Raw genomic sequence first — 19,573 nt, 5'->3', positions numbered from 1 at the left:
TGGAGAATAGACCCTGGCACTGGTTTGTTTTTTAGTATCAATTTAACCAGAGAGCAGGGTGATGAGGCAAGTATGGCTGTCCTCTGCTGCTATTCCTGTGCTGCGTAATTCCCTCAAGGAAACTATTTGATAATGAAAATTAACATGGCACTGCAGATGCTCTAACTGCTGCTATGACTGTGTGGTTTGGCCCAAAGCCTAAAGGAGCTGTAGCCCTTTGGCGTAAGAGGGAACCTGGTCACACTAAGAGGTGCACATTGTATTGTATTCTTTTAATTTATGAAGATAGTTTCTAGAGTTTGTCTTCACTGGTACCCGAGTATGACATGCAGCCTGGAGCACTGCTTTGCACCATTCATTTTGTTGCCTCAGATTTTTAAATCTGAGCTGGTCACTGACAGTTTTTCTTTCCTTTGGTTGCTGAAGCAGAATTAACTGCAAAATAGAGAAATTTTGCTACTGATTTACCAAAATGAAGAACTGTGGGTGTTTTCACACACCACTTATCAAATCCCTGCATGTTTTGTCCTTGTGTGATTTTTTGGGGGTTCTGAGCAGAAAGCATAATATGAGCTAAGTAGGAGAAAAAAGTGTTTTAGCAAAAAACCACTTTTATTAAAAACTACTTCAGAAAGCGGTAGGGTGTAATGTAGGAAAGTCAATGCATGGGGAAGGTGAAAGATTTGAGTGAAGAGTGTTTTCCTTATTTTCGCTTTAGAAAACTGATACTTTATTTAAAGTCCTCTCTTTGGATCACGTGGTTTTCAGTGGAACAGGCTGCAAACTGTTGTCAGTCTAAATTGCTTCCTCAGAATCAACTCAGTCACCCTCAGGCCATGGACTAGCCTCTGAAACTAAAACCATAGATGGATTTTTTTCTCAGGGATTTCCAATTAAACTGAGCTGCTTTCTGCTTTCTTTAAACACTCATGAAACTGTGACTCAGACCTCAGATGTTTTCCTTCGGTTAGGTTTCATTTTGGTTCATGTTTTTCATGCACAGAAGTTGTGTTTTACCTCTGCCAAGGGGGTCCAACTAGCATCTCTCAAGTGGCACACAGACCTGTTTTGGAAAATGCAGCCCTTAATGCTCCTAATGAAGCTGGAGATGAGAGCTGCTACCTTGCAAGGATGTCACAGGGAAAGACAGCAGTCCCTGGGTCTCAGGGGGAAGGGAGGACCAAGAGTGGGAGCTGGTGTTTCACACAGAGCAGAGCTCAGCTTGTCTGTGTGTAGGGCAGTGTTTCTTTCTGCTAGGATGCCAGCTCCTACCACTGGGGCAGATATCACCTACCAAACCACAGTTCTCCTGGCAGGCAGGGGCTTGCAGCTCTTGCGAAGTTTTGGTTAAATCTGAGAGCTCATGGAGTGGGAGAGAGATATAGACTCAGCTTAGCAAAGACAAAAAACCATTAAGTATACTCCAAATTGCATCTTTTGAGTTTCCAGAAGGTTTCTCACTCGTAACACAAATTACAAGATACCACCTATTTTATAACAGAGGACAAAAGTCTCTGACAGAAGACATTTTGTCTTTAGCATCTGCTAAGCAAGAGGCTTTCATTTATCAGCAGCAATGGAAAGATGACTAATTTTCATAAACATTTATGAGAAAAAAAAATACATTCCACTTGACTTTTTGAATACAAAACCTGATAATTTTGAGGAACAAAACCACACACACACAGATTTTTACATCAGTTGCTATATTTTGAAGGATCTTTGAAATTAATATGTAAGTTAACAATTTATTTTTTAAGTATTACAATGCTCAGCAGAGATTGCATGCAATAACTTTGCAGAGAAAAGACTGTAGAGATTTCATACAAAAACTAGGAAGTTTCAACCTTGATGTAAAAAACCTCGTAGCTTTAACCTTGGAACTGAGACCATGCTGCTGTTTGTCAGAAGCTTTGGTGATCATTCTTAGTTGCTTTCTGCTCTTAGCAGGCCAAGTTGTACAAAACTTGTGAAAACAGCATAAAATGAGAATGGCAAAACTTGGCTTTCTTTTATATCATCGCCATTACAAGAGATAATGTAAAGAAGCTTAAAATGAGTATATGTATCATAGTTTCTAAGTGCTTTATTCTGACCAAAATGGATTAAAATGGTCATGCCATAAAGGAAAATTAAGTCCCCAAAGGAAACTTTAGGAATTTAAATTTTATGTAGATATATATATACACACACACACACCAGTAAAATAAATATATTTTGAACCTTAGTGCTGGCTTTCTCATGTTCAGTAGCAAAATAAATGCTTAGGAAATACCTATTAAGATTATATCCCCATAGTCTCCAAATGGCAAGGTCCTTGGTAAATATAGACATGAACAAACCAGTATAGTTTTATGACTATTAATCTTTATTGGGTAAATGTATGTTTTATAAAGTAAACAAACATTTCTAACACAACAGGAAATACTTTTTCAAGATTTTTCCTACTATGAACATTAGCTTATGATGCCATATATCTCATGCAACTTGTGCACTTATTCCAAAAGAATAACTTTAGCTCATTACCTGGTGGGTGGGTTTTAGTTTGAAGGCATGCCAGAATTTTACTAAAATGTTTATTAAAATAACATGGTCTCAGGTTTTGAAAACCTATGTGGTGCAAACCTGACCCAGGTTAACAAACAATAAAACTCATTGGATGACAGTTCATTAAAGCTAATATTTTCAGTGGTTGATGCATAAAACTAAAAAAATCACAAGTCATAATCATCAAGTATCAACATGCATTTTTCATCATAGGATGTGGTGTACATACACTAGGAATATGTACAAGAACATAAAAATTCATAGGGCAGATTTTGATTCATTTGCTCTCTTATCATGCTACTGATACCTGTATTGACTATAAAAGAATTTCAAATAAATGTTTTCGTAACTCTACCTGCTTATTATACATTAATGGCAGGTAATGTCTGGTTAAAACGTAATATTTGTCAAAATGTAATTTATATTTCATTAGCTTGTGTGTGGAAAACCAGAATGTGCAGAAGATACATTCAGACTTCAGTATTGTCTTAGTATATTCAGTGCTGATTCTGATGAAAACAGCAAGAAAGAATTTCAGGTACCCAAATTTTGAAAAGCGGGTGGCAGATATTAATGCTGAAGAATGGCCCAGTTTACTGTGACCAGAACTTCTGAGCCAGCCAGCATTTGTGTTTGCTTAAATATTGAATCGGGTTAGCTGCTGCTTTGCCAGGCTGCAGCGTCTTTTCCTGAAATACTGGTTCTTGGAAGGCTGCTAGAAAAACTGTATCAACAACTCCACTGTTAAGTAAATATGCAATATTAAAAGGTACATCCTTCTAAAAGAGCTTCAAGCTCCATAAAATGTGTGTTTCTCTGTTTGTGCTGTTGGCATATCCCAACTTCTCCAGCGTATATGCCTCTGCTTTGACACCTTGTAGTTAGTTACATCAGGTTTCAACAATTTGAAGGCTAGGAAGAAGCATTACAGTTCCCCTGTCTGATCCCCTGCACACTGCAGGCTAAATTACCTTAGCTTCAAGCTGCTACTAAGGCAAGAATTACTACCACTCTTTTTAAGAGAGAGAGAGTGAGCATAAATATGTGCTAAAAATCTACGAAAAATGATGCATTTTCAGAGGTTTGAGAAGGAAATGCAATAAACCTGAATCCTTGACATCTTTATTTTCACATTTTTTCTTCTATTTGTAAAGTTCATTCTAGTCCAGTAAAAACTTCTTCCTTTAAACCTGGTCTCAGCTGAGCCTACTTATAATTCATTCAGGCCTGTTTCCGTGATGCAAACATAAATGAACTTGTAATGAGAACTGAATAAATGAACCAAAAAACTTGAATCTGTTGTTAAATTCCTGACATATACTTAACTAAAGTATATTTACAGACCAAATTGACTTTACTGCGCAAGCTGTTCTCTAAATTATTTAAGCTCCTTTTCCTTTGTTTTTCAGTCACTTTGGAGAAGGGAGCAATATCAACATTTAACAATTCACTAGGTACAACCCACATGACAATACATCTTCTGTGAATCTGTGTGTCAACTGCCCAATGTATTCAGCTCATCTCTGATACACAAATAGCAACGCATTGCATCAAAACAAGCAGTCCAGAGAAAAATACCAGTTCCAAAAAAGAAGTTTCCTCAGATAAACATCTATCGGGTTGTTTCTTTTTTTACTTGGTTTCAAAAAGAAGAAACCCAGCAAAGGTGGAGAAGCGTTGATGGTCCCCATGGAGGGCTCCATTTCCCATTCGCAGCCAAACTTCATCTCCCTTGGCAAGTTTTAGGACTGCACTGTTTCCTGAAGTGTCTGCTTTCCCTTTTGATTCATAGCTAAGGATGAATATTTGAACAAGTCAGCTTTTTGTTTCTTAACAATGGTCAAGCAAACAACTTTAAAAAAAAAAAAAAAGAATCCAAGAAAGCACATTGTTATCCCGAGCAAAACTTCCTTGAAAGACTTGCCAACGTTTTCTCAGCTTTATGAGTAAATTTTGGCATCTTTCTTCATTTGATCTCCTAGTCACATTTTGCAGCTTACCTAATTGCATCATTTCATTCCTTTCTGAAATTCTGGAAGTTTAACTTACATATTTTTTTCCAGGGCACAGGGACAAATTTGTTGTTTAAAATAAATCTCTGCTTATTCATCACAACACTCCAGATTTCCTGTGATGCTCTTTTTCCCTTGGATTCAACCCAGATAATTTTAAATGCTTCCAGGCAAGGAGTCTCATGTTAGCTGAGCCCTGTGCTCTCTGCACAGGCAGTAGGCAGTGACAGGCAGCTTACTCCATCCTGAGGTCTTTCACTGGAACATAGATATGTTTGATGTGGACTAACCTGCTGGTTTGCATGAGCTTTGGTTCCCTTCCTTCTACCTGTTGACTTTTCTGACATCACTGCTTCAGGGGAAAAACATTGTGCACTTTTGCAGGAAAAATCTATTAGGGATGAAGTACCCTTTGGTGATGCTTCAGGTACGGGCTGTTGAAGAAACCTGGACAGCTTAAATGAACCTACTGTCATCTAAGTGTCTAAAATCCAGTGTGATCAATCTAAACTTTTGTGTCTGTTTATTCAGGCTCAGGAAAGAAGCCTGGTTTTGGCATCAGGCCCCTGGTTGGTATTAAAGAAATAATATTTTCTTCAAACACGTTATTTTTTTCAGATGTCCATCTGGCCACAAGCTTCTTGACCCGATCCTTACAGAAGTTGATAAACTAGAATTGGATTCTGTTCTTGATGATCCTCCAGCTAACATAAAGAGTTCAGAAACTTTTTATTCGGTGTGCTAATGATAAAGCCTGTAAATGGGGGACCTTTGCTTCTTACTCATCCTTACTACAGCAGTTTAAATGCTTTCCACCTTTAAAGTAAATTTCTCTCTCCTAATCTTTAATAAAACTGTAACTAGTTGCTGAACACTTCATTATGCCCTTTCTCTGACAGGCAAAATGAGGCTCCAATCCTGACTTGCAGTGCTAATTTCTTTCCCCTGAGCTTTGAGGAACTTCTGATCAAGGCTGAATTTTAGGTCGAGGATCTGTAGCAGTTATGATCCAGATTTGCAAGTTAAGGAGGTCAAAATACAATAGTTTTTCTTTGTTGGTTATTTTACCCAACAGAATTTCTTCAACAAATGAACAATTTTGTGTTTCTTGAAATATGATCAAGCTATCATATCTGTGCAAACATGTCCTTTGCATTAAAATGGCATGACCTTTCACTTACCTATATAAGCTGAAAACTGTATTACCATTATGCATCAGGTACACGTACACTTCCTCCACATCTTCATGTTTCATCATATTGAAGGTGAAGAAATACACCCCTGAAAAGATTACCAAATACAGTGTGTTTATTTCATAGAAGGAGGTAGTCATGCTGCAGACTTGTGCTTCTTGCTTAGAAAACATAACAGCTGAGACCAAAATTACCTTCCAGTTGTCAGTGGGTATTTTGCTTCTGCTTACAAAAATCTGATTCATTTTTATTCTGCATATGGCAGGGGTTCAGCCACATCCTGTTTCAGGGAAATGACTGTATTTGAACATGGCAGGACTGCTCATCCCTTCTCACTAAAAGGGAAATTTCCCAGAGGCTGAGCCTAGTGACCCTTCTCTCACCTTTTTTTCCTTACCTTCTTGCTCTTGCCCTCTCCCAAAAGGGCAGTCTCCAGGCCAGCGAGGGTTCAGCCTCAGAGGCTGTCAGGCAGCCAACATGTTGCCCATGTCAGGCAGGGCATGAGTGGTTTTAGCAGCACACACTGCTGCTCACCTGGCTGTACCAAATCCTGGACAATGCAGACATAGCCACCACTTTCTCTTCTTGCACAACACATCCTTACCATTACCCTTTTTAGCTCTTTCTCTGTCTCAAAGGTGCCAACAATGTTGTCAGTGCAATCATGTTATGTGTCATGAACTCTGCAAGACTCCTTCAGATGGGAAGACAGGTCCTGGTTCCTGAACAGTAAGTCTGTAGCATTGACCCTACAATGGGAGCTTTGAGTTTGTGTCAAAGTCATTAAATCATTGTGGGCCAAAGTTTATTGACATCCGCATATACATTAGCCTCAAAAGGAAGCAGCTCTGAAGACATGCACCCCTAACTGTCTGTAAGATGTGCTACAGCAAGCTTGGAGGGCCTGACCTTTATTTAATCTAACTTCCCATAGCAGTGAGTAAATAAATAGCAGGGTGAGAAAGACCGAATGAAGGAAGGTGGTTTCAGGCTTTGCATAGACACGTTTTTGGTTATGGCCCTGCCTCTCCCATCTCCTATAGTTCTTCCTGCCCCAAGCTGCATCAGCTGGGGGATTGGTGCAGCTGAAAAATAAGTCAGGAAAAACTGTAATGCCTCATTTCCAGCCACACATCTGAACTGGTGTTGAGGGAGGATGGGGATGAAGAGAGTGACTGGAGGCAGGAGGCAGCTGTGAAGCTGCTGCTGCTGCAATATCAAGGCCATGGTTATCTCATCACAGTGGCTGAAGGGCTAAAGGTCTCAAAGCAGACTGTCCTGCTCCTTCCCCAGCTCTGGCCATGCCTCTTCCTCCTGCCTTTGTGCCAGCACTAGTCTCACTGGCTGGCAAGCCCTCTCTTGGCTCGCTCAGTTTCCAATTTAATTTTTCCTGAAAGTAGTTAGCAAGAGCTATGCAGATCGAGTCCCATCAGTGTCTTGTGCAAAGGCAGTTAACTAGTTTCTCATCATTATTGACCACACTTCTTCCTATAGCCCCAAGAATTGCATATTTTGTTTTTCAAACACTCACCATTCACTGGAGCACCAAATCTCCCGGTCATGACATCAAAAAAATTCCCAACGTTGGTTTCGACGCTGCTGAAGATGATCCCACTGTTCTGGTTGCTGAAGTGAGTAGCCATGGAAGCCATGAATGCGACCTGCAAAAATACAGTTCTTATTCAGGCAGTCGTTCATGAAATGCACATGTGTAGAGGAATCACCTACAGAATTTTTTCCTGTATTTGCAGTCTGTTTATTTTCCTGACAGAGATGTTCTTCTAGGGCCTGCTCCAAAGCCATTAAACTCCAGTAACAAAACTCCCATTGAATGAAACGGGAAGAGGACTAGGTTTATTACATTCAATTGGACTATTCATGACTGTAAAAGTAAGTGTATGGGCAAGTGTTTGCAGATCAGGACCTGCATTTGGGATTTTATTTACTTTTAAGTCTCTCTAGAATGATGCAACAGAAAACTGGTATTGAAATGGGTGGTGTTTCTGACAAAAGTGGTTTAATTAGTTTTTATGTGTTCCCCAACGCATTTAGACTGGATATTGCTTTTAACGGAATTTGTGAAATAAATAATGCTCGGTAAATTCCATACACATTATTGTTTCTTGTTAGCTACTTTCAGAGATACATTAAGCATTTTTATTAGAGGTCCTCTAGAAGTGCAGTTTCTGGGACTCAACATTCAGTGCTTTTTCTCTCTTACCAGTTGCCCTGTACCCTCAGTCACGACAACAGAGCATGGTGAAGACCAAAAGAGGACACTAAGAAAGTGAAAACTGTGCTTCAACTTCATGTTACACTTCTTGCAGTGAGATGTATTGGCTGTGGAAAATGTTTCATAGAAAACAGTGCAAAATCTTCCACACTGGACAATACAAATTACCCTCAGCAAGACACCAGGGAACAACCCTGCCAACTTGCATGGGCAGGGAAAGGAATTACCTCTTCTGTGAGCCTGTGATTCCTCTATCTGACTGTCAGTAAACAGGGTACAGGCACCTGGATGCCAGAAGGTCACATAGTGACTTGGCATTTTATCTCTACATCTTAACTTCTTAGATGAGAAGTGTTCAATTACAGTTGTTACTGCCCCTCACAAAAATGACATTTTTCACGAGATTCCAGTTATACTGGTCTTTACAAAAAAAAAAATCCCTAAGTTCTTTTGATTTCAGATCCAGATGAGAACAAAACCAAAACAGGCAAAATCAATGTAAGTCTGGATCCAACAATGGAAATCATTAACCATCTGCTCAGAAATTTGAGGAGCTCCAGATGTGAGCTGAAAGCTTGGGCTGATTTTCCTTATCCCTGCATGAATGCATTTTCTATGATGGCAAATTGTTAACTTCTTGCTTCTCAGCCAGGATCACATCAAAGTTCATCATATGTTAAAAGAAAGCAGCTGCAATGGCAGCTTGATAGAATTTATTGCTTTTTGTCTAGATTCCATTTCATATTCTCTTTGACCCCAAGCTACTTTTCTTGGGTTGATCAGAAGAGTTGAAAAATATGTCCTTTCTCTCTAGGTCTCATTTGATGTAGCAGATTAACATGGACACACCAAGTCTTTCAAAATAATCCTGTACTTGACCAGTATTGTATTAAAAAGTGTTTTCTCCTCTACCTACCCGCACTCTAAAATTCTTAACCATGATGTCAACAAGAAATGATATGCTATACTGTGTAAAGAATTTTTAAACACATCTGTTAAAAACAGTGATGGAATTTTACTTGGAAATAGGTATTGCAGTATGAGCTTCTGTTATTCACCCTCTTTAATTATTCCGTTTTTAACTAAATTATTACCATTATGTTTATGTAAGAAAAAAATGCTCATAGCTCATTTTAAAATTGCAAAAGGATTTATGTTGAATGTAATTACAACAAATATGTTTTTAAGATATTCAGCTATCATGTTAATTCCAGTTAATTCTTTAAGAATACTAAAATAATTCTGTGTTGTTACAGAAGTTCAGTAGTTTTGGAAACTTTTTTCATTGAAAATTTTAGTCTCTGCAATTGTCGCATGTTCGTGCAACCCAGAGTGAAGAATTCAAGCATACACAATGCTGAGAAATCCAAAGCCATTTTCCCACATTGCATACATTGGCTGTACTGCTGATTTTGCTGTAAATTTGAATGCCTTTTATGAGGATATAAAACATAAAGGAGTGACTGTTATTGGGAAAAAGTATCCTTCAGTTAAAAGGTGTATCTCTGTAAATAGATCGGAACTTCAGTTTTCCCCATAGTCAGAGTGTTTGGAAGTAGGATTTTTTCCTCTGTGTGTTTGCTATATCCCATTTTGTCCCTTCTGTGGTGAACTTGGTTTGGAGGGTAGGAATCAGATCAAGACTAAGGCACTTCCATTAAAGTGTGTATGTGTGAGTGAGGATGTAAACTCCCTTATAGTTTCTGAAAGTCTGTGTACTCTGTGGTGTTTGAAATCCCATTTGCCCAAAAGCAGCACTGACTGTCAGATAAAGCTGAGTTGTGCTTCTAGATAGGAACTTAGATGCTTCCCTCACATATAGTCTCTGGAGCTGAATCTGACTTCGATCACTGGTCCACACAAATGCACCTAGTGCCACCTGAAGTGCTCTAGAATTCCCCCCCATGGGGCTGGCTGATCTGACCTCAGAACCCCCTTCCACAGTGGCAGCTGCAGACCAGGAGGGATACATCTCAAAGGTTTGCCATGCATCTAAATCTTGCCTTTAGCACCTTAGCTGTGCTATGTCATAGAGACAGTCAAGTCTTACAGCTATTGCAGATGAACTGCTCATGTACTGCTGCAGTATACAGTGTGGACAACTCTTTTAAATCCCCTGTGCAACAATAACCAAGGGTCTTAGTTATCCAAGTCCCATTTACTTTCAGTTGTCTTAAGAACAGGACTATACCACATCTCCACTGTCTGCAGGTATATATACATTAGCTTTCTGCCATCTGCCAGATTCCTGGTACATAAAGAAGCTCTAATCCAAAAGCTATGTGACTATGCCAACAAAGCATTGAACCCAAAAAAATATATCCCATCCCCCAGCAGACCTTATCAGCTCAAGCTTGAACCCATGTTTTAATGCTTATCTGGCTTTTGGGTAGTTCATTCATAGGCAGAACTTACATGCTTCTCAACGTATTTAAGGTATATAGACATATAAAAAGATAGCTACTGAGGGGTGTTTTTCAAAACGAAAGGACTTCTGACTGCACTCAGAGGTTTTGACTTGATACTTTGAAGAGTTGGATACATATGCTTCTGAGAATCTCACAAAGCCTGACTGACCTGAGAAGCACGGGCCTGAGAGTCTCCTTTACTCTTTTCATTTGCCATAGGAAGCGCAGTTATGTATGTGATACAGCTTGATAGAAAAATGATAGTCCCCGCTATTCTCCTTTAATGACCCAGATACTGGCTTTCTGCCCTAAAAGGGAACCACATATGTTTCTTCCTGCCCATTTCTCAGCTGGATTCTTACTCTAAAGAAAGACTAAGCCCTGATGACTTTCTTGTCCAGGAAGATCTGGCAGAGCACATTTGTCAGTCATGACAAGGGCTACACATGTTGCTCGTTGCAGTAATTTAAAGGGGGATTTTTTTCTTAAGTACCTTACAGTAGTTAGGTGCTGTTTTTCAGAGAATAAAACCATAACCTGAGAGCTGCTGCAGCCAGCACAAGCCAGAGATTTTGTACCTGTAGCTCTGGGGGAATCCCAGGGTAGCCCTTCTCGCCTTTGGGTCCATGATGGCCACGCTCTCCCCTCGGTCCCATATCTCCTTTGTCTCCTTTCTCACCTTTGGCTCCTTCCTGGCCAGTTGCTCCGTTATTTCCATTGTTTCCGTGATTTCCTTAAAGGAAACAGAGCTTTCTGTTTAACTTAAATAATTTAATGTAGTATATTTTAACAGATAGCTGTGACAGGGTCCTCTTCCACCAGTTTGCAACGCATGGACTTTTCAGTACCATAAAACCGTGATTGAGCTGTGATGGATAAGAAACAGCTGTGTGGTTAAGCTGAAAGTGAAGGTTTTTATGAGCAAGTTTCCAGAATAACACAGGTTGATGTTTAAGAATTAATCCTCATGCTATCTTGGTGTTGCTGTATAAACTGGATGTATCAACATACTGTGTTATTGGGAAAATCTGCAAGGACAAGACAGCAGCTGCAAGGCTCGGGCAAAGTGAAAGCCACCGCCTATTCACACATACCAGCTAACCTGTATAAGCACTCTTGCTTTTCCTTTTGTGTAAAAACTTCTTTCCTGATAATTTGAGCTAATTAGGATAGGATAAGATAATTTTCAGTAACATTTTGCTATCTTTAAAGCATGTCTACACAAATGAAGAATGGCTGTAGCCTTGAACTATCTAAATGACCCATCTGTGCCAAAAATGAGACAGTGTGCGTTCTCCGGGTATTGGTTAGCTTGAACGGGTTGATTGATTGCATGCTCCTATATTTAAAGAAAGGCAAAATTTTTATAATGAAGCTTTTCTGAGATGGCTTCTTGTGAAAAGGGTCATTATAAAAACACGTTCCTGCATATTCAGTATTATTTCCTGGTGTTTACTGAGGAAATGACTGAGCAAATGTCTATGTGACTGACAAAATTTTAAAGTTGGCTAGAATTATTATGCATACCTGAAGCAAAAGCCTGACCTTTCAAGTAATTACTCAGGGAATTAATTAGTGTCATCATTGTTCTAATGCTATCTGAATTGAAATTAGATTCTTTGCCACTCTGCTTGTTCTCTGATTAGTCACTCTGGTTACAAATTTACAAGAAGAATGGTGTTGTCTGAGATCAAATCTAATGATTAAGTGATTCTTCAGAGTTTTTGTACTGAGAAAAGAATTTACTTCAAACAAAGAAGTTAAATGGTGAAAGAAATTAAGCAAATTTTTGTTTGGATAGAGAAATCAATAACTCTTAAAAATAAGAACGATCCTTCATGTAAAGCCAGAACTACTTATCTACCAGTTCAGAACAGAAGTTTGCAAGTGACATTTGATTCAATCAAAGGAAAAACAGCTGCCGTTGTTCCCCTTACAGGCACAGTGCTATGAAATATAGCAGATGAAGGAGACAGAGAAATTCCAGGGTGCAGAAGGTTGCTGTCAGCCATACGTTTGTGGCATCCTGTGGTGACAAGAATGTGTGACCAAGATACATCCTTGCATGAGGAAAGGGCAAAGCTGGGACTGGGCTGTGTCCCAGTATGTCCACTGCTGCCTTGAAAGTATGGGTCTAATACAAAATCATGTTCTGCTTCTAAGAAGCCAACAATTTATCCATATGTAATGCAATATTTCTGCACAAGAGGCCTCACCATTAGATTTCTCATACTTCTGTAATGGTCGATGGTATTTTTATAAAGCGTTGATGCATGAATAGCTCACAGCAGACTAATATCAAATACGCCTATGACATTATTTTGCCTAATACCCAAATTATGACAAAGTAACAATTTCTTTCAATATTTTGCCAACTGAAGATAGTTCTTGAAACACTTCATTCACTCAGATTTAACTTCATAGCAGTCAGATTTAACTGTTACTGTAAACTCCTTCTACCAAAAATTACTACATGATTTTTTTTGTTATCTGTCATGTCTGTTACTGTCAGTACATTTGTGAGACAGAAGGATTATGAAATTACATTTTTATTGTGATAACAGAAGACGTAAGCTTTTGAAGATGAGACAAATCTGTCAGTCAATGACATGCTCATTTACATTACACATCTGCTTTAGGAATGGTGATTTTCAAATCCCTGGAGGTAGCTGAAGTAACAACTTACACCAACATGCAACTAACTACTTTTTTCCCTTCTCTAGGCTCTTTTTTTTCCATGCCAATTACCAGATCAAAGTATCGCCTTTTCTTGTGTATCCTGTTATTCTGTATGCATTTTTAATGGGAAAAAAAAAAAAAAAAAAAGAAAAGGTACTGTTTATTATGGAAGACAAGAAGAAAGAAAGAAAAGAAGAAATTTCTGTGGGAGAAGAGAAGCATTTGTGTCTCTCTAAAATATTGGCTAGCAGTATGCTAGATGAAAAAAAGCTCCTGAATACAGTATACAATAGCATAGCTGGATATTCAAAGGTGATCACAATGACCAACTCCAGGGAACAAGGTCTTTCAACTTTAATGGAGGCTTCATGTTGCTTTAGGAAGAGAGACTGATTTGCCCTATAAATGTAGTAAAATTACTTTCAGTATGAATTTGTAAAAGCTGAATTTTAATAACAAATAGGTTTTCACTGGAAAATAGAGTCTAATTGAAAATCTCTATCTGCCCAGAAATTATAGAAAAACTTGTTCCTGAATCTGTCCCAAAATGCTGATTTTTGGACCATTCACTGATATTCGTAGAATAGCCTGTAATCTGTAGCCTGTAATTAGACTGATCAAAAAATGAATTAAATGTCATCTTTACCTGGCATCCCAGGGGGTCCAGGAGGTCCTGGGGGCCCTTGGTAGAGTCGAACTCCAAAGTCACCACGGCAGCAGGAACTACAGTCTGGATTCTGCGGTCCAGTTTGTGGGGGCTAAGTGCACAAAAATAAGCTTTAAGTAGCTCATTCATGGATGGTATCAATCATATGCATGTCAGTTACAGGGTCTTCATTATATATTCTCTGTTTATATATTTGGTGAGTTTTCAAAACACTTCTTATCTGTGCTGAAATCTCCCATACTTGGGTTGTCCCTGAAGATGTTATTTCTGAAAGATTTAAGGGAATAGCTCTTCAAGTGTTCTATGAGCTATATGCATATTAAAAAAACAACTTGTCCTGTCAAATAATGAGGGTTTTGAAAATAGAATAATACCAAGTAATGAAAGTTAGATGAATATTTCAGTTAGGCTCCTATCCTGCTTTTCACTGAGCCCACATTTCAGCTGACCTTTGTTGACAAACAAGCCTATGTACATGTGGTAGGACACAAGTCATCATTTGACCTTCAGCAATGAACTATTCTCCACTAAACTTAAAGAAAACTGTGTTGGACCGCCCAAAGGAGATATTAAAAAAAAGTCTGTGCAGCACAGTCCTGTTCATGGCCCCAGACTTGCATATTTACAGACCACTGAAGTTGGGAGAACCTAAAAAAGTGCCAGGATACTTGACAAAATTTTGAACTGACCACAACACCTGGTGTTAGGGGCGTTTGATTATTTGTAATTGTGGGTGTGTAACTATGAAAGCCTGTTTATGTGATGAAACTAATACAGCAGCATAAATAAACTAATGAATTTATTATACACAGCTCAGCTACTGTAATAATAGTCTGATGATAGTTTTGTTTCAGTGCTTTTCTTTCCCATATTACTGTATTTATACTAATGGAGTCTTGTTCAATCCTGGCTGGATTTTGTACCTAGGCTCTTGTGATGATTTAGTGGTCACAAATCTTCCAATGTCTCAACTGAGGTAGAGGTCCAGGGTTTTATTTCATTTCTCTACCTCCTTCTCATTTCTCTCCCTTTGATTCTTTTTCCTACAATTCTTTGCTGTTATCTGAGGTGCAGATCTGCAGTTCTTGAATTCTGGAGGGTGATAGTTACACCAATCCGACTACTACTTTTCTCTAATCATTTTACTACTTGTCTTCCTTTCTATTTCTTTTCATCTTTATTATCCTCAAATTCCTTGCCTAAGGAGCAAGCCTTGGAGCTTATGTTTATGGATACAAGAAACCCCTTTTATGCCACCAAAATACTGCTACTCCTCCAGTGGGATAGACACATGCCCTCTCCAGCTGGAACCACCGACAAAACTACAATGGGAATAAAGGCTGACCTGACAGCTCAACAAATATGCTTCATATTCAAAGTTCTGGAAATGTTAAGACTTGCCAATGGGCAGAAGGGCTTCATATTTATGGAGTTTTGGTCAATACTATGATTTTTACCTTAATTCTGGATAAGGTCTATACTTCATGAGAAAAATTATTTCTGTCTGTTGGACTGTCTGTTCCTGGAGAACCTGTTTGTACCTTTATTGCTGTTTTATCTCTCCCAGTTGTTAGGAAGAACATAACTGACAATCACCAGACACATTGTTTAACCTAATATCAGAGAAGTAGCCCTGCTTTCAGCCCATTTTCAGTCCTTGAAGGGGAGCCAAATACAAGAGGACTGGAATTGCACAAGCATTTTGCACCACCTGAAATGCTAATATTGAGTGTTGCACTGAGATTAAAATCTTCAGCTCTTTTCTGGTACTGCTTCATATTCGTGTCAAATGAGAAAGCAACTATATACACACCTGCCCAGAGCAAATAAGTCATATCAGCCTAGAAATTTCCAGAGACTTAGAACTGTGAATTGTAGGTAAGGGAAGGCATGAATCCAGCAAACTGGACTGCATGTGAGACTCTCTCTGTGCAGGAATGATCTGTTTTTTTACCCAATGCCCTGAAATCCTGAACAACATTATTAGCTAACCAGCTATGTTATAAAATAGATACCAATGCTGGTCATAACCAAATGCTATTTGGCATTACCTCTCAAAAAGCTCAGCAGGTTATTATATGCGAAATGAGGCAAGTCCTGCCAGCCTGGTTGTATGAGAACAGTTCCACTGAGTTCAAAATAACTACTTATGCAAGTCATAAAGTTTTATTGACCTATTATCTTTACTGATCCTTTGACTAGGAGGAAAAAAATGTTCATAGTCAGCTGCCAGAACAATGAATATTCAGGATACTCTTTTAATCTGTAAAAACAAAGAACTTCATTACTACATTTAAAGGAAAAACCTGTTCCTAAAGTAAAATTACACTTAAATGGGACAAAGAGATTAATTACAACCTACTTGCCAAAGGTGTCCTATGCAGCCATTTGCACATAAATTTTATTGCACAATGGACCTTTGGCATCGGTCTCAGAACATGAATGTGATTTAGGAGCTCGTGAAATGCATCTGCCGCATTGATATCCTCATAACAGATAGAAAACTGGAATATTTCTGAGGCTGTTTGCTGAATTTCCTGTGATTTAGTATGTAGGAGGCAGTTCAAGGCAACAGACGGTCTATAAAATTCCCTTAAGTTAAAGCTGTGAAGGAATCATAATTGGAGACCTGGCCCTTTTTCAGTTCCTGATTAATTTTATGGGTTTCTGTTATATTGTCTAAGCGAATGCAGAGGACAAGTAATCTACATGCACCATTCTTGACTCCTGTTCTGAATGCAAAATACCATGCGTATGTGGGTGCTAAGGCCCTCCATGCATCTTCTCTAGCAAAGAATGAAACAAACTAAAATTGCCAAAATTCAGGGTAAAACACCAGTAGGTTGAGGGATACCTGAAGGTTTTCAAAGAGCAAACTTAAAAGAAAGAATGTGTCTGGCATGGTTTTCCCAAGTCACTAGCAGTTCTTGTGCTTGAGGAATGCACAATTTATAATTATATTTTATTATTTATAATTATATACAAAATTATATTTTACATGTTACCAGCAGTGTGGAAACTGGCCTTTTACCCAGTGCAGCAAAGACAAATGCTATTGTCTGTATTTCACAACAGGAATGGGACTGTTAAAACACTTTAGCAAGAGGGTGAAATTCTCCAGCCAGAGTGAAGACAACCAAGAAAGTAGACACTTGGTGGTAAGACAGCTTTCAGATTGTTCAAGGGGAAGAAAGAGGTTTGACATGAATTAAAACATGTCTGTGCCACCTTTGCTCCTCCTCTGCCTGGAAATCCCTGGAGTCTGGAGATGGAAAATACCTATTGCATCAGCCACTCTGTGATGGATTATCCCTGTCATGCATCTGCTAGTGCTTCATTTCATTTCAGTAAGCCAAAAATTGCATCATTTCCCCAGCAAAGATTGTTTCTTAGAGAGGGTCTGGCAGGTAAATGGCTGCCATCAGCTGTACTCGGACTCGGTGGGCTCAGTTTTAATGTCACAGTGTCTTCCCCCAGCAGGCAACTCCAAACATGTTGCATTAAACTCTCTGATGAGAGACACATGCACCCCAAACACAGTGAAACTTTGTGGGGGAGAGTTAAACCCCTAAAAAAGTTGTAATTTTGTATTAAATCCTGCATTATGTGAAATTATGTTGCATTAAAGGGGAATCTTATTTAAGTACCAATAATACATGGTCTGTAGTATGCAGCTCCACAATTCTCTCTGCAGTAAAGATGTATGCACACACTAGCTGGCTCATTGGACTACATACCTGCTGATTTACACTGTTTATACTGCAAGTGCAATTTAACATACCTACAGTTAAATATATCTATTTTGCTAAGTGCACTGGAGAAAATATAACTCCTCCCCAAGAAATATGAAATGGAAAACACTATACAATTTGAATACAGGGAATACAGTGGTGTATTAAACACATTCCCATACTTGGATGTGTTTCAGTTCTTCAAGCCTAGGACAGGATTAAAATCAAATCTCTTCTCTGCTTATCATGAAGTAGGTTACTATTCAACACTTGTCTGCATGTCTGTGATTTTTTGAATTCAAAATACCACAGTTTGATCAGAAAGCATTTTAAAAAAAACAATTATAAAAGGTCAACTATACAGGAATTAAACATTTGTATCAGCAATAGGAACAAAACACTCATGTTCTTGTTTCTAAAAAAAATCAATTAACAAAAACTTAATTTGAGTGGAATTTTGTTTTGCCTAGTGCAAGAAAAAGCTTAATCTTCTGCCCTTCAGATTTTTCTTTTAAAATTTTGACTACAATATTTTATGTATAATCAAATTATGCCATTTTCCCTTTGCTGTGAGCTAATGACTATAATATCTAAAATGTCATATAGAAGTCATAAAAAGATTCCCAGTTTAAAACACAGGTACTACAGATTGTTTCATTCTGAATCTTTTTTCTCTGAAACTGTCAAGTTGATATATATTATTAAATCTACTCATTACTTTAGTAACTGTTTTCAAGCTATTCCTTAGAATAAAATTTTTGAACATTCAGAATTTCATCATGTTTGTCTCAAGCTCAAAAAATATAATTTATATAGTAGAAGTTATTTTCTGCTAATTGAATCTTTCCGAATACCTCTATAAATTCTGTAATTTTCCTTCACATCCAAATAACAGAATATAAAACTTTAATATATTAAATAAGTAATACCTTGAAATAATTAAGAGACTATTTATCAGAATATAGGATTGCACGATCACAGTTTCATCAAAACAAAGGGCTGCTGTCTATGTTGAAACCAGTGTCCCCAACCACTGCTGGTTCTACCAGCTCATTAAAAGATTGTACAAAGCAACCCAGCAGGATACAGACCAATATACAGCTTTAATAAGAATAATTTCATAAATATATCACTAATAAACTTAGCAAAAAAAAAAAAATCTCATTAGCTTTAAAGATATCTTTAGAAGATTAATTCAGAGTACCTGGACTCTATCTGAGGTAGTCAGTTCTACATCATCTACCTCTGGTCTCAGGACTTTTTGGTCTGTAGAAGTGCTATTATCAACAGTCCACTCTATAAGTTGACTCCGCTGTTTCAATATTTCCCTGCTTCTGGAACCTTTATGGCCAGTCTGGTGGTGACTTTGCAATACTTTGGCCACTGGTTTATAAGATCTTCTGCTCACCTCCATGTATTCATCTTGACACAGGCAAAATGGAAGAAAAAATAAAGCCAGTAGATGCCAATTGATGAAATCCTTCTCTGCCATGTTATTAAAAATAATTTTTCAGGAGTTCAGCAAATGCCTTATGGAAGGAGAACCTCTTTGCTGCACCAGGAGTTATGTGGTCCTTTCAGCTTTTCCACTAGTAAGCCTGGCACTGAGACTAGTACCAGGTTTTATACGGTTGCGTGCAATAAATAAAACTAAAAATGCCAAAGTGACAGGTTCCTTCATCCAAAATCAGTCATGCTCCTTTAAACAAACCAGGCATTATTCACCACTTCACCACCACAAGGAAAATTGATTTGTATGCTGGAAATGACCACAGCATTTAACGGACTCCCGTGGTTCCTATTTGGGGGCATTAAAAAATGTAGCACCTTTTCTTTGGCATGTTTTTGTTTAAGTATGAAAAAATGTAATGGAAATGGAGAACATGTGGCTAATGGTTTACGCTCCTTGATTAGACATGGAAAGGCTGTGAATTCACACTCTTAAATGTCTTTTGGACACAGTCACCTTCCTTATTTGCCAGGAAATTCACACACAAAACTGCGTCAGCCCAGTCCGAAAAATCCTTCCAAGAGCAATTAGGAAACAAAAGCACAAGAGGAGCTTTTGCATATGATCCTGACCCAATGGCTGTTTCTGACTAT

The 19,573-nt window shown here is 38.3% G+C and overlaps 1 protein-coding gene across 2 annotated transcripts; it reads right to left on the bottom strand.

Moving 5' to 3' along the window:
• Nucleotides 1-1,689: 1,689 nt before the first annotated feature.
• C1QTNF3 (C1q and TNF related 3) lies at nt 1,690-19,043 on the bottom strand. Of its 2 annotated transcripts, none has more exons than XM_074855587.1 (6): nt 18,675-19,043; nt 13,719-13,830; nt 10,972-11,126; nt 7,284-7,413; nt 5,741-5,840; nt 1,690-4,339 (listed from the first exon to the last, which is right to left on the bottom strand). In XM_074855587.1, exons 1-6 carry the CDS (start codon nt 18,960-18,962, stop codon nt 4,180-4,182), a joined length of 945 nt encoding a protein of 314 aa, XP_074711688.1. In that variant the 5' UTR covers nt 18,963-19,043; the 3' UTR covers nt 1,690-4,179. The 2 variants fall into 2 exon arrangements, with proteins under 2 accessions (XP_074711688.1, XP_074711689.1); XM_074855588.1 differs by having other exon boundaries at nt 18,879-19,043.
• Between the last annotated feature and the right edge of the window lie 530 nt (nt 19,044-19,573).

Source organism: Strix uralensis, chromosome Z (assembly GCF_047716275.1).
Source record: "Strix uralensis isolate ZFMK-TIS-50842 chromosome Z, bStrUra1, whole genome shotgun sequence".
NCBI classification, from domain to species: Eukaryota; Metazoa; Chordata; class Aves; order Strigiformes; family Strigidae; genus Strix; species Strix uralensis.
Note: the sequence above shows the minus strand (reverse complement) of the source record. Positions and strands in the feature narration are given on the sequence as shown.